At 37.5% G+C, this 13183-nt stretch overlaps 1 protein-coding gene across 4 annotated transcripts in view; it reads left to right on the top strand.

Moving 5' to 3' along the window:
- The window catches only part of LOC138332861 (receptor-type tyrosine-protein phosphatase zeta-like), a 36405-nt gene that overhangs the window by 17322 nt on the left and 5900 nt on the right, over positions 1–13183 (top strand). For 2 of the 4 annotated variants that reach the window (XM_069280827.1, XM_069280828.1), the window contains exons 9-12: positions 1690–1827; positions 4244–4381; positions 7131–7276; positions 7591–7750. In XM_069280827.1, coding sequence (XP_069136928.1) covers positions 1690–1827; positions 4244–4381; positions 7131–7276; positions 7591–7750 — 582 coding nt within the window. Of the gene's footprint in view, positions 1–1689; positions 1828–4243; positions 4382–7130; positions 7277–7579; positions 7751–13183 lie in introns of those variants that run through there. The other 2 variants (XM_069280829.1, XM_069280830.1) reach the window with 2 other exon arrangements.

The raw sequence follows: 13183 nt of genomic DNA, 5'->3' as shown, positions 1-13183 counted from the left end.
TTTGGTGCTGTTTCCATACCAGTTTGTTATCACACTGTTTCTAGGCTACAATCAAGCCTACACGCTATATATGTGTCACTTTGGTGCTGTTTTCCATACCAGTTTGTTATCCCACTGTTTCTAGAGCTACAATCATGCCTACACGCTATATATATGTCCCTTTGGTGCTGTTTCCATACCAGTTTGTTATCACACTGTTTCTAGGCTACAATCAAGCCTACACGCTATATATGTGTCCTTGGTGCTGTTTCCATACCAGTTTGTTTCACACTGTTTTAGGCTACAATCAGCACGTTTATACCAGTTTGTTATCACACTGTTTCTAGGGCTACAATCAAGCCTACAGCTATATATGTGTCACTTTGGTACTGTTTCCATACCAGTTTGTTATCCCACTGTTTCTAGGCTACAATCATGCCTACACGCTATATATGTGTCACTTTGGTGCTGTTTCCATACCAGTTTGTTATCACACTGTTTCTAGGGCTACAATCATGCCTACACGCTATATATATGTCTCACTTTGGTACTGTTTCCATACCAGTTTGTTATCACACTGTTTCTAGGGCTACAATCAAGCCTACACGCTATATATATGTCACTTTGGTGCTGTTTCCATACCAGTTTGTTATCACACTGTTTCTAGAGCTACAATCAAGCCTACACGCTATATATATGTCACTTTGGTGCTGTTTCCATACCAGTTTGTTATCCCACTGTTTCTAGGGCTACAATCATGCCTACAAGCTATATATGTCTCCCTTTGGTACTGTTTCCATACCAGTTTGTTATCCCACTGTTTCTAGAGCTGCAATCAAGCCTACAAGCTATATATGTCTCCCTTCGGTGCTTTTTCCTTTACCAGTTTGTTATCACACTGTTTCTAGGGCTACAATCATGCCTACACGCTATATATATGTCACTTTGGTGCTGTTTTCCATACCAGTTTGTTATCCACTGTTTCTAGGGCTACAATCATGCCTACAAGCTATATATGTGTCACCTTTGGTGCTGTTTTCCATACCAGTTTGTTATCCCACTGTTTCTAGGGCTACAATCATGCCTACAAGCTATATATGTGTCACTTTGGTGCTGTTTCCATACCAGTTTGTTATCCCACTGTTTCTAGGGCTACAATCATGCCTACACGCTATATATGTGTCACTTTGGTGCTGTTTCCATACCAGTTTGTTATCCCACTGTTTCTAGGGCTACAATCATGCCTACACGCTATATATATCTCCCTTTGGTACTGTTTCCATACCAGTTTGTTATCCCACTGTTTCTAGGGCTACAATCATGCCTACACGCTATATATATGTCACTTTGGTGCTGTTTCCATACCAGTTTGTTATCCCACTGTTTCTAGGGCTACAATCATGCCTACACGCTATATATATGTCACTTTGGTGCTGTTTCCATACCAGTTTGTTATCCCACTGTTTCTAGAGCTACAATCATGCCTACACGCTATATATATGTCACTTTGGTGCTGTTTCCATACCAGTTTGTTATCACACTGTTTCTAGGGCTACAATCATGCCTACACGCTATATATATGTCACTTTGGTGCTGTTTCCATACCAGTTCGTTATCACACTGTTTCTAGGGCTACAATCATGCCTACAAGCTATATATGTCTCCCTTTGGTGCTGTTTCCATACCAGTTTGTTATCACACTGTTTCTAGGGCTACAATCATGCCTACAAGACGTACATCGCCACCCAGGCCCCACTGACCAGGACGATGAGAGATTTCTGGAGGATGGTATGGGAACAACAGTCTCGTGTCATACTTATGCTCGTACCCATGCAGGCAAATGGACAGGTAAACTTTAAATTGTTATCGATGGATTCTAAAAAAATAAAAGTTATTTTATCCATTTGACAAGAAATATTGAATTATTTGAAAAATAAGACCTGGACAATTTTCTTTTAATGCCATGCCCTGTCGGGCAAGGAAAGTTAAAGTTGATAAAAATGGTATGAATGTATCCAGTATAATTTCTTATGAACCAGAAAACAAATATCCCGTCAAAATGTTCTCTGCATGCGAAGAAATTTATTTACAGTATAGCAATCTTAAAACTTCCACCCTACTGACTATGTTCGTGGTTACATTTCCACGCAGCATCGCTTTCAAAGAGTTAGGCGAATTTATTTTTAAAAGTTGTCCTTATTTCAATGGTCAGAATTGTGTAACGTAAGCAGAACTTAACCGTCCTTCTAATATGTGAGAACATTTGTAAGGCCAATGAATTTAGACTGGTTTTCTTTGCCCGACTATTCACTTTGAATGTGGAGGAAGTGAAGTTCTATAGTGTTACCCACATCTATATGAGGAATAAAGCTTACAAAAATAGGTTTTCTGGACAGATTCTGAGGACAAAGAAAACTCATGCATTCTTTTAAAGAAAATGTTACATATTTTTGAAGCCTTGTTAAAAATCTTTCCATTCAAGGTTATTTGATTATCGTCTCTATAAGATAGTGTTTTCTGGATCTGACCTTAAATAAGGTTATATATTTAGTACTTGTGTGTGTTTTTATAGCCCAGTGGTGAACCTTACTTGGCAAACAACAATGTTATAGGTTTATTCATTTGTGTTTGTATAGCCCAGTGGTGAACCTTACTTGGCAAACCACAAGGTTATAGGTTTATTACTTTGTGTTTGTATAGCCCAGTGGTGAGCCTTACTGGTCAGACAACAATGGTATAGATTTATTACTTTGTGTTTGTATAGCCAAGTGGTGAACCTTACTGGCCAGACAACAATGTTATAGGTTTATTACTTTGTGTTTGTATAGCCCAGTGGTGAACCTTACTGGTCAGACAACAATGTTATAGATTTATTACTTTGTGTTTGTATAGCCCAGTGGTGAACCTTACTGGCCAGACAACAATGTTATAGATTTATTACTTTGTGTTTGTATAGCCTAGTTGTGAATCTTACTGGTCAGACAACAATGGTATAGATTTATTACTTTGTGTTTGTATAGCCCAGTACTAGTGGTGAACCTTACTGGTCAGACAACAATGTTATAGATTTATTACTTTGTGTTTGTATAGCCCAGTACTAGTGGTGAACCTTACTGGTCAGACAACAATGTTATATATTTATTACTTTGTGTTTGTATAGCCCAGTGGTGAACCTAGTGGTGAACCTTACTGGTCAGACAACAATGGTATAGATTTATTACTTTGTGTTTGTATAGCCCAGTACTAGTGGTGAACCTTACTGGTCAGACAACAATGTTATATATTTATTACTTTGTGTTTGTATAGCCCAGTGGTGAACCTTACTGGCCAGACAACAATGTTATAGGTTTATTACTTTGTGTTTGTATAGCCAATTGGTGAACCTTACTGGCCAGACAACAATGTTATAGATTTATTACTTTGTATTTGTATAGCCCAGTGGTCAACCGTACTGGCCAGACAACAAGGTTATAGATTTAGTACTTTGTGTTTTTATAGCCCAGTGGTGAACCTTACTGACCAGACAACAATGTTATAGATTTAGTACTTTGTGTTTTTATAGCCCAGTGGTCAACCGTACTGGCCAGACAACAATGTTATAGATTTATTACTTTGTGTTTGTATAGCCCAGTGGTGAACCTTACTGGCCAGACAACAATGTTATAGGTTTATTACTTTGTGTTTGTATAGCCCAGTGGTGAACCTTACTGGCCAGACAACAATGTTATAGATTTTTTACTTTGTGTTTGTATTTACTTTGTGTCAACAATGTTATAGATTTATTACTTGGTGTTTGTATTACTTTGTGTTTGTATAGCCCAGTGGTGAACCTTACTTGGCAAACCACAAGGTTATAGATTTATTACTTTGTGTTTGTATAGCCCAGTGGTGAACCTTACTGACCAGACAACAATGTTATAGATTTATTACTTTGTGTTTGTATTACTTTGTGTCAACAATGTTATAGATTTATTACTTTGTGTTTGTATTACGTTGTGTTTGTATAGCCTAGTTGTGAAGCTTACTGGCCAGACAACAATGTTATAGATTTATTACTTTGTGTTTGTATAGCACAGTGGTGTGAACCTTACTGACCAGACAACAATGTTATAGATTTATTACTTTGTGTTTTATAGCCCAGTGGTCAACCGTACTGGCCAGACAACAAGGTTATAGATTTATTAATTTGTGTTTGTATAGCCCAGTGGTGAACCTTACTGGCCAGACAACAATGTTATAGATTTATTACTTTGTGTTTGTATAGCCTAGCTGTGAAGCTTACTGGCCAGACAATGAGGGTATGGACGCCTGTCTACAGTTTGGGGACATCACAGTCGCACTGAAGAAGAAAGATGTTCAGCAGGAATACACAATGTACTTACTTCAACTGAAGGATATTGAGGTAACTCCAAAAGCGTTCAACGCAGATCTAGGAAATTTTCTGAATATATAACACAAGTGCCCTAGTTGTGTTGTTTGCTATTGCGGACCTTCCATGTTAGGTTTTTTTTCTGTCACCATGGAAAAAATACCAAATAACTGTTCCTTTTTGTTTCTGGGATATAACTCCAAATTTTTCGACGCAGTTCTATTGAACTTGCTTTTCATTATCAGTCAAGTGCCCTAGTTGTGCCTTTTGCTGATGCAGACCTCTGCTTTTGGGATTTTTTTCTGTCACCATGGAAACTTAGGGAAAAATATCAAATTACAGTTACTTTTTAGTCAAATCGCAGTTACTTTTTAGTCAAATCGCATTTTGTCCGTGGTCCGTCATCCGTCCTTCCGTCCGTCCTTCCGTCCGTCCGTCCGTTAACAATTCTTGTTATCACTATTTCTCAGAAAGCACTGAAGGGATCTGTCTCAAAATTCATGTGAAGGTTCCCCTAGGTCTCTTGTTGTGCATATTGCATTTTGGGACGGATTGGTCAACAAGATGGCCGCCAGGCAGCCATCTTGGATTTTGATAGTTAAAGTTTGTTATCGCTATTTCTCAGAAAGTGCCAAAGGGATCTTTCTCAAATTTAATATGAAGGTTCCCCTAGAGCCCTAGTTGTGCATATTGCATTTTTGGACTGATCGGTCAACAAGATGGCCGCCAGGCAGCCATCTTGGATTTTGATATTCAAAGTTTGTTATCGCTATTTCTCAGAAAGTGCCAAAGGGATCTTTCTCAAATTTAATATGTAGGTTCCCCTAGGGACCTAGTTGTGCATGTTGCATTTTGGGACCGATCGGTCAACAAGATGGCCACCAAGCCGCCATCTTGGATTTTGATACTTAAGTTTGTTATCGCTATTTCTCAGAAAGTACAGAAAGGATCTGTCTCAAATTTCATATGTAGGTTCCCCTAGGGACCTAGTTGTGCATATTGCATTTTGGGACCGATCGGTCAACAAGACGGCCACCAAGCCGCCATCTTGGATTTTGATACTTAAAGTTTGTTATCGCTATTTCTCAGAAAGTACAGAAAGGATCTGTCTCAAATTTCAAATGCAGGTTCCCTTAGGGACCTAGTTGTGTATATTGCATTTTTGGGACCGATCAGTCAATAAGATGGCCGCCAGGCAGCCATCTTGGATTTTGATAGTTAAGTTTGTTATTGCTATTTCTCAGAAAGTATTGAATGGATCTTTCTCAAATTTCACATGTAGGTTCCCCTAGGGCCCGGCCTAGTTGTTCATATTGCGATTTGGGGCCGATTGATCGACAAGATGGCCGCCAAGGAGCCATCTTGGATTTTGATAGTTGAAGTTTGTTACTGCTATTTCTCAGAAGATACTGAAGCAATCTGTCTCGAATTTTCTGTGTAGTATGTTTAAAAAGTTTAAAATGTAGAGAAAAGATCCATCTTTCCATTGTCAGACATAGATCATTCTTTGGTGGGCGCCAAGATCCCTCTGGGATCTCTTGTTGTTACCTGATGTTATTTTTTCTCAGATTTACAATACTCACATATATTTAAAGTTATACTTGAATACTTGTTACTTTGACCTTGATGTATTTGGGTTTGTATACCACCTGCGGGGCGCGGGGGATAATGCCACGCTTTGCGGCTCCTTGTGTTTTATCTGTGTTTAGGTCATTTGACCTATATTCGTCATGCATTGTCCTTCGTCATGGGCCGTCTGCCGTGCCAAAACTTTTCATTCAAACGGCTTCTCAATACCCAAAAAGCCAAGGGTACTGATATTTGGTTTGTAGCATGCTGGGATGAAGGGCTATCAATTTAGTTCAAATGCATGATCTTGACTTTCATTTAAGGTCACATATGGGTTCAAAAAGGCTTAAAGTCTTTCAACTATCAACTTCTACTCAAGAACCAAAAGGCCCAGGATACTCATATTGGGTCTGTACTGTAGCATGCTTGTATGAAGGGCTATCAAGTTTGTTCAAATGAATGATCTTGACCTTTATTCAAGATCACAGGGGGGGAATAGGCTAAAATCTTTAAACGACCTCTTGTGAATAACTAAGAGGCCTAGAGAGACCTTATATTGGGCCTGTGACATGCTGGGATTAAGGGCTACCAAGTTTGTTCAAATGAATGACCTTGATGTTCATGCAAGGTCGTCTCAGGGGTCAAAAGGCTAAAATCTAAACTAAATCTTGTGAATAACTAAGACATTCATCCTAGATTAAATTCATCAAATATATCAGAACCTCAACTTCTTATCAAATATATCAGAACCTGAACTTCTTCTATTAAAATGATTGAAAAAATATTCTGTATTGCATTAATTGTTTGCCACTACTATATTCTTTGTGGTGTTGTATTGTGCCAATAGCCAGATGACTGTTAAGGCCCATGGGCCTCTTGTTTATTTTTTTTCAATAATGGGGAGAGATAATGGAGTGTGAAAGTAATGCTTACAGACTTAGAGTTTGGATAGGTGGCAATTTATTATTAACCAAAGGCACTGAGGCTTATAGGTACATTTATACATAATATATTAATGCTTTACCAGTAACATTTACACATGGTATCGCTTAATTAAAAAAGAATATGAAATTATATGAAATGTATAATTCAGATGAGGAAAACATTTTCATCTGGTGTGCTTTTGGCAAATACATTAAATACAAATGTAAATTATACATGTTATTTCAAACTTCAATAAATGATCAAGACTAAATCAATGCTTTTGTTCCAGAACAATTTGATTCGTGAGATCCACCATTTCTGGTACACATCTTGGCCTAAAGACGGGGAACCTGAGCCTATCTCACTGGTAAAATTCATCCTCGACACACGGCCTCATTTTGAGGATAGTGGAGCCCCAGTGGTCGTCCATTGTAGGTGAGTAGTGGATACATTGATGTTACTCCATCGTCAGGCCTTCATCAGTTTATTAAATAGTGATGACAGTTGGTACTCAAAATGACCTTCAGGCCTAGTTTTATCCCTCTATTAAATTAATTTTAGAAATATTAATTGTACCTCATGAGCATAAACTTGACAATATTCAAGTGCAGTTAACTGTCTTAATTCATATTCCGTACACTTGATTCAAATATTCAGATTATTTTTACCATTGTCAAAACAATTTAGAGTTAACATTTGACTGTACGTGAATTTCCAAATAAAGTTATGAACATGAAGGACATTTTCAGGCCAGGGACTGGGAGAACGGGTACATTGATAGCTATAGATATATGTATGAGGTCGTTTGAGGACAGGCGGAAAGTGGACATCCTTAATTGTGTACGTAGTATGAGAGGAGAAAGAGCTGGAGCTGTACAAACAAGGGGACAATATAATCTTATCTATTGTGTAAGTATACAGAAGATTTCCAACAATCACTTTTTAATAAAACCCACAAAGTAGAACATTCCCCTTTGGTCACTGAAAAGTAACAATAACAACAAATTAAAATACAGTAATATATAAACAATGTACATACCTATATGAATACATTTCTTTTGGTATACATATTTATTGTAATGTAGGCACCAGGTACATGTACTGTAGTGTACTGGTGTATATGTATACACTACACAATGTACACATTGGTATACATATCTATTGTAATGTAGGGACCAGGTACGTGTACTGTAGTGTACTGGTGTATATGTATACACTACACAATGTACACATTGGTATACATATTTATTGTAATGTATTCACCAGGTACGTGGTATACATATTTATTGTAATGTATTCACCAGGTACTGTAGTGTAGTGTACTGGTGTATATGTGTACACTACACAATGTACACATTGGTATACATATATATTGTAATGTAGGCACCAGGTACATATACTGTAGTGTACTGGTGTATATGTGTACACTACACAATGTACACATTGGTATACATATCTATTGTAATTAGGCACCAGGTACATATACTGTAGTGTACTGGTGTATATGTGTAAACACTACACAATGTACACATTGGTATACATATATATTGTAATGTAGGCACCAGGTACATATACTGTAGTGTACTGGTGTATATGTGTACACTACACAATGTACACATTGGTATACATATCTATTGTAATGTAGGCACCAGGTACATGTACTGTAGTGTACTGGTGTATATGTGTACACTACACAATGTACACATTGGTATACATATCTATTATAATGTAGGCACCAGGTACATGTACTGTAGTGTACTGGTGTATATGTGTACACTACAAAATGTTCACATTGGTATACACATCTATTGTAATGTAAGCACCAGGTACATGTACTGTAGTGTACTGGTGTATATGTGTACACTACAAAATGTTCACATTGGTATACACATCTATTGTAATGTAAGCACCAGGTACGTGTACTGTAGTGTACTGGTGTATATGTGTACACTACACAATGTACACATTGGTATACATATCTATTGTAATGTAAGCACCAGGTACATGTACTGTAGTGTACTTGTGTATATGTGTACACTACACAATGTACACATTGGTATACATAACTATTGTAATGTAAGCACCAGGTACGTGTACTGTAGTGTACTGGTGTATATGTGTACACTACACAATGTACACCTATGTATACATATCTATTGTAATGTAGGCACCAGGTACGTGTACTGTAGTGTACTGATGTATATGTGTACACTACACAATGTACACATTGGTATACATATTTATTGTAATGTAGGCACCAGGTACGTGTACTGTAGTGTACTGGTGTATATGTATACACAACACAATATACACATTGGTATACATATATATTGTAATGTAGGCACCAGGTACGTGTACTGTAGTGTACTGATGTATATGTGTACACTACACAATGTACACATTGGTATACATATTTATTGTAATGTAGGGACCAGGTACATGTACTGTAGTGTACTGGTGTATATGTATACACAACACAATATACACATTGGTATACATATCTATTGTAATGTAGGCACCTGGTATGTGTAATGTAGTGTACTGGTGTATATGTGTACACTACACAATGTACACATTGGTATACATATCTATTGTAATGTAGGCACCAGGTACTGTAATGTAGTGTACTGGTGTATATGTGTACACTACACAATGTACACATTGGTATACATATCTATTGTAATGTAGGCACCAGGTACATGTACTGTAGTGTACTGGTGTATATGTGTACACTACACAATGTACACATTGATATACATATCTATTGTTATGTAGGCACCAGGTACTGTACTGTAGTGTACTGGTGTATATGTGTACACTACACAATCTACACATTGGTATATATATCTATTGTAATGTAGGCACCAGGTACTGTACTGTAGTGTACTGGTGTATATGTGTACACTACAGAATGTACACATTGGTATATATATATATTGTAATGTAGGCACCAGGTACTGTACTGTAGTGTACTGGTGTATATGTGTACACTACACAATGTACACATTGATATACATATCTATTGTAATGTAGGCACCAGGTACTGTACTGTAGTGTACTGGTGTATATGTGTACACTACACAATGTACACATTGGTATACATATCTATTGTAATGTAGGCACGAGGTGTATATGTGTACACTACACAACATATCTATTGTAATGGTGTATATGTGTACACTACACAATGTACACATTGGTATATATATCTATTGTAATGTAGGCACCAGGTACTGTACTGTAGTGTACTGGTGTATATGTGTACACTACACAATGTACACATTGGTATATATATATATTGTAATGTAGGCACCAGGTACTGTACTGTAGTGTACTGGTGTATATGTGTACACTACACAATGTACACATTGGTATATATATATATTGTAATGTAGGCACCAGGTACGTGTACTGTAGTGTACTGGTGTATATGTGTACACTACACAATGTACACATTGGTATACATATCTATTGCGATATAGGACTAGGTACAGGTACTGTAGTGTACTGTTGTATATGTGTGCACTACACAATGTACACATTGGTATACATATATATTGTAATGTAGGCACCAGGTACGTGTACTGTAGTGTACTGTTGTATATGTGTACACTACACAATGTACACATTGGTATACATATCTATTGTAATGTAGGCACCAGGTACGTGTACTGTAGTGTACTGTTGTATATGTGTACACTACAAAATGTACACATTGGTATACGTATCTATTGTAATGTAGGCACCAGGTACGTGTACTGTAATGTACTGGTGTATATGTGTACACTACACAATGTACACATTGGTATACGTATCTATTGTAATGTAGGCACCAGGTACGTGTACTGTAGTGTACTGTTGTATATGTGTACACTACACAATGTACACATTGGTATATATATATATTGTAATGTAGGCACCAGGTACATGTACTGTAGTGTACTGTTGTATATGTGTACACTACACAATGTACACATTGGTATACGTATCTATTGTAATGTAGGCACCAGGTACGTGTACTGTAATGTACTGGTGTATATGTGTATACATTTGTTTTTGTTAGCTACATATAATGTTTAATGATTGCTTTATTATTGAGATAATCAGTTGTAAATTGTTTAAAAACTGATAGAACTTCAATTTATATGTTTCGACCAATATGTATAACTGTTGTAAAACCTCGTGCAATGTTGTATCTAGGAGTATTGAGTATGACCTCTGACCTCTAAAAGTATGTCTCCGCTCATATTTAAAGGCGACTTATGACATGAGACATCATAAAGATGTATAGCTTCAGCTCACCACTATACAGTAGCATAAAACTATCTGATAGTGTGGTTTTGTAGATTGCATACTCTGAGATTATTGCTGACCAGCTGGAAATCTTGTGTGTTGTTGTACAGTACAATACCATTATCCATGAAGGTGACATGGTGTCTTTGGCTTTAACTAGACTAGGGGGAGTAACTATAAATCTGATAACTAGGGGAGGTAACTGTACAGATCTGGTGACTTGGGGATGTATTGTACAAATCTTGTGAATAGGGGAGATAACTATACGAATCTGGTCGCTAGGAGAAGTAACTATAAATCTGGCGACGAGGGGAGGTACAATTTTAGCTATAAATGTGGTGACTTGGGGAGATAAATGTACAAGTCTGGTGACTAGGGGAGATTTATATTCAAATCTAGTGACTATATGTAGGGGAGGTAACTGTACAAATCTGGTGACTAGGGGAGATAACTGTACAAGTCTGGTGACTAGGGGAGATAACTATTCAAATCTAGTGACTATATGTAGGGGAGGCAACTGTACAAATCTGGTAACTAGGGGGGATAACTGTACAGATCTGGTGACTATATGTAGGGGTGGTGACCGTACAAATCTGGTAACTAGGGGAGATAACTAATAATCTGGTGAATATATATAGGGGAGGTGACTGTACAAATCTGATAACTAGGGGAGATAAGTGTACAAATCTGGTGACTATATGTAGGGGAGGTAATTGTACAAATCAGGTAACTAGGGGAGATAACTGCACAAGTCTGGTGACTAGGGGAGGTAACTGTATAAATCTGGTGACTATATGTAGGGGAGGTGACTGTACAAATCTGGTAACTAGGGGAGATAACTGTTCAAATCTAGTGACTATATGTAGAGGAGGTAACTGTACAAATCTGGTAACTAGGGGAGATAACTGTACAAATCTTGTGACTATATGTAGGGGAGGTAACTGTACAAGTCTGGTGACTAGGGGAGATAAATATTCAAATCTAGTGACTATATGTAGGGGAGGTGACTGTACAAATCTGGTAACTAGGGGAGGTAACTGTATAAATCTGGTGACTATATGTAGGGGAGTTGACTGTACAAATCTGGTAACTAGGGGAGATAACTGTACAAATCTGGTGACTATATGTAGGGGAGGTAACTGTACAAATCTGGTAACTAGGGGATATAACTATACAAATCTGGTGACTATATGTGAAGGGGAGGTGACTGTACAAATCTGATAACTATGGGAGATAATAATTTAAATCTAGTGACTATATGTAGGGGAGGTTACTGTACAAATCTGGTAACTAGGGGAGATAACTGTACAAATCTTGTGACTATATGTAGGGGAGGTAACCGTACAAGTCTGGTGACTAGGGGAGATAAATATTCAAATCTAGTGACTATATGTAGGGGAGGTAACTGTACAAATCTGGTGACTAGGGGAGATAACTGTACAAGTCTGGTGACTAGGGGAGATAACTATTCAAATCTAGTGACTATATGTAGGGGAGGCAACTGTACAAATCTGGTAACTAGGGGATATAACTAATAATCTGGTGAATGTATATAGGGGAGGTGACTGTACAAATCTGATAACTAGGGGAGATAACTGTTCAAATCTAGTGACTATATGTAGAGGAGGTAACTGTACAAATCTGGTGACTATATGTAGGGGAGTTGACTGTACAAATCTGGTAACTAGGGGAGGTAACTGTACAAATCCGGTGAATATATGTAGGGGAGGTGACTGTACAAATCTGGTAACTAGGGGAGATAACTGTTCAAATCTAGTGACTATATGTAGAGGAGATAACTGTTCAAATCTAGTGACTATATGTAGGGGAGGTAACTGTACAAATCTGGTAACTAGGGGAGATAACTGTTCAAATCTAGTGACTATATGTAGAGGAGATAACTGTACAAATCTAGTGACTATATGTAGGGGAGTTGACTGTACAAATCTGGTAACTAGGGGAGATAACTGTTCAAATCTAGTGACTATATGTAGAGGAGATAACTGTTCAAATCTAGTGACTATATGTAGGGGAGGTAACTGTACAAAT

Source organism: Argopecten irradians, chromosome 10 (assembly GCF_041381155.1).
Source record: "Argopecten irradians isolate NY chromosome 10, Ai_NY, whole genome shotgun sequence".
NCBI lineage: Eukaryota > Metazoa > Mollusca > Bivalvia > Pectinida > Pectinidae > Argopecten > Argopecten irradians.
This window is presented reverse-complemented; position numbering and strand designations above follow the sequence as displayed.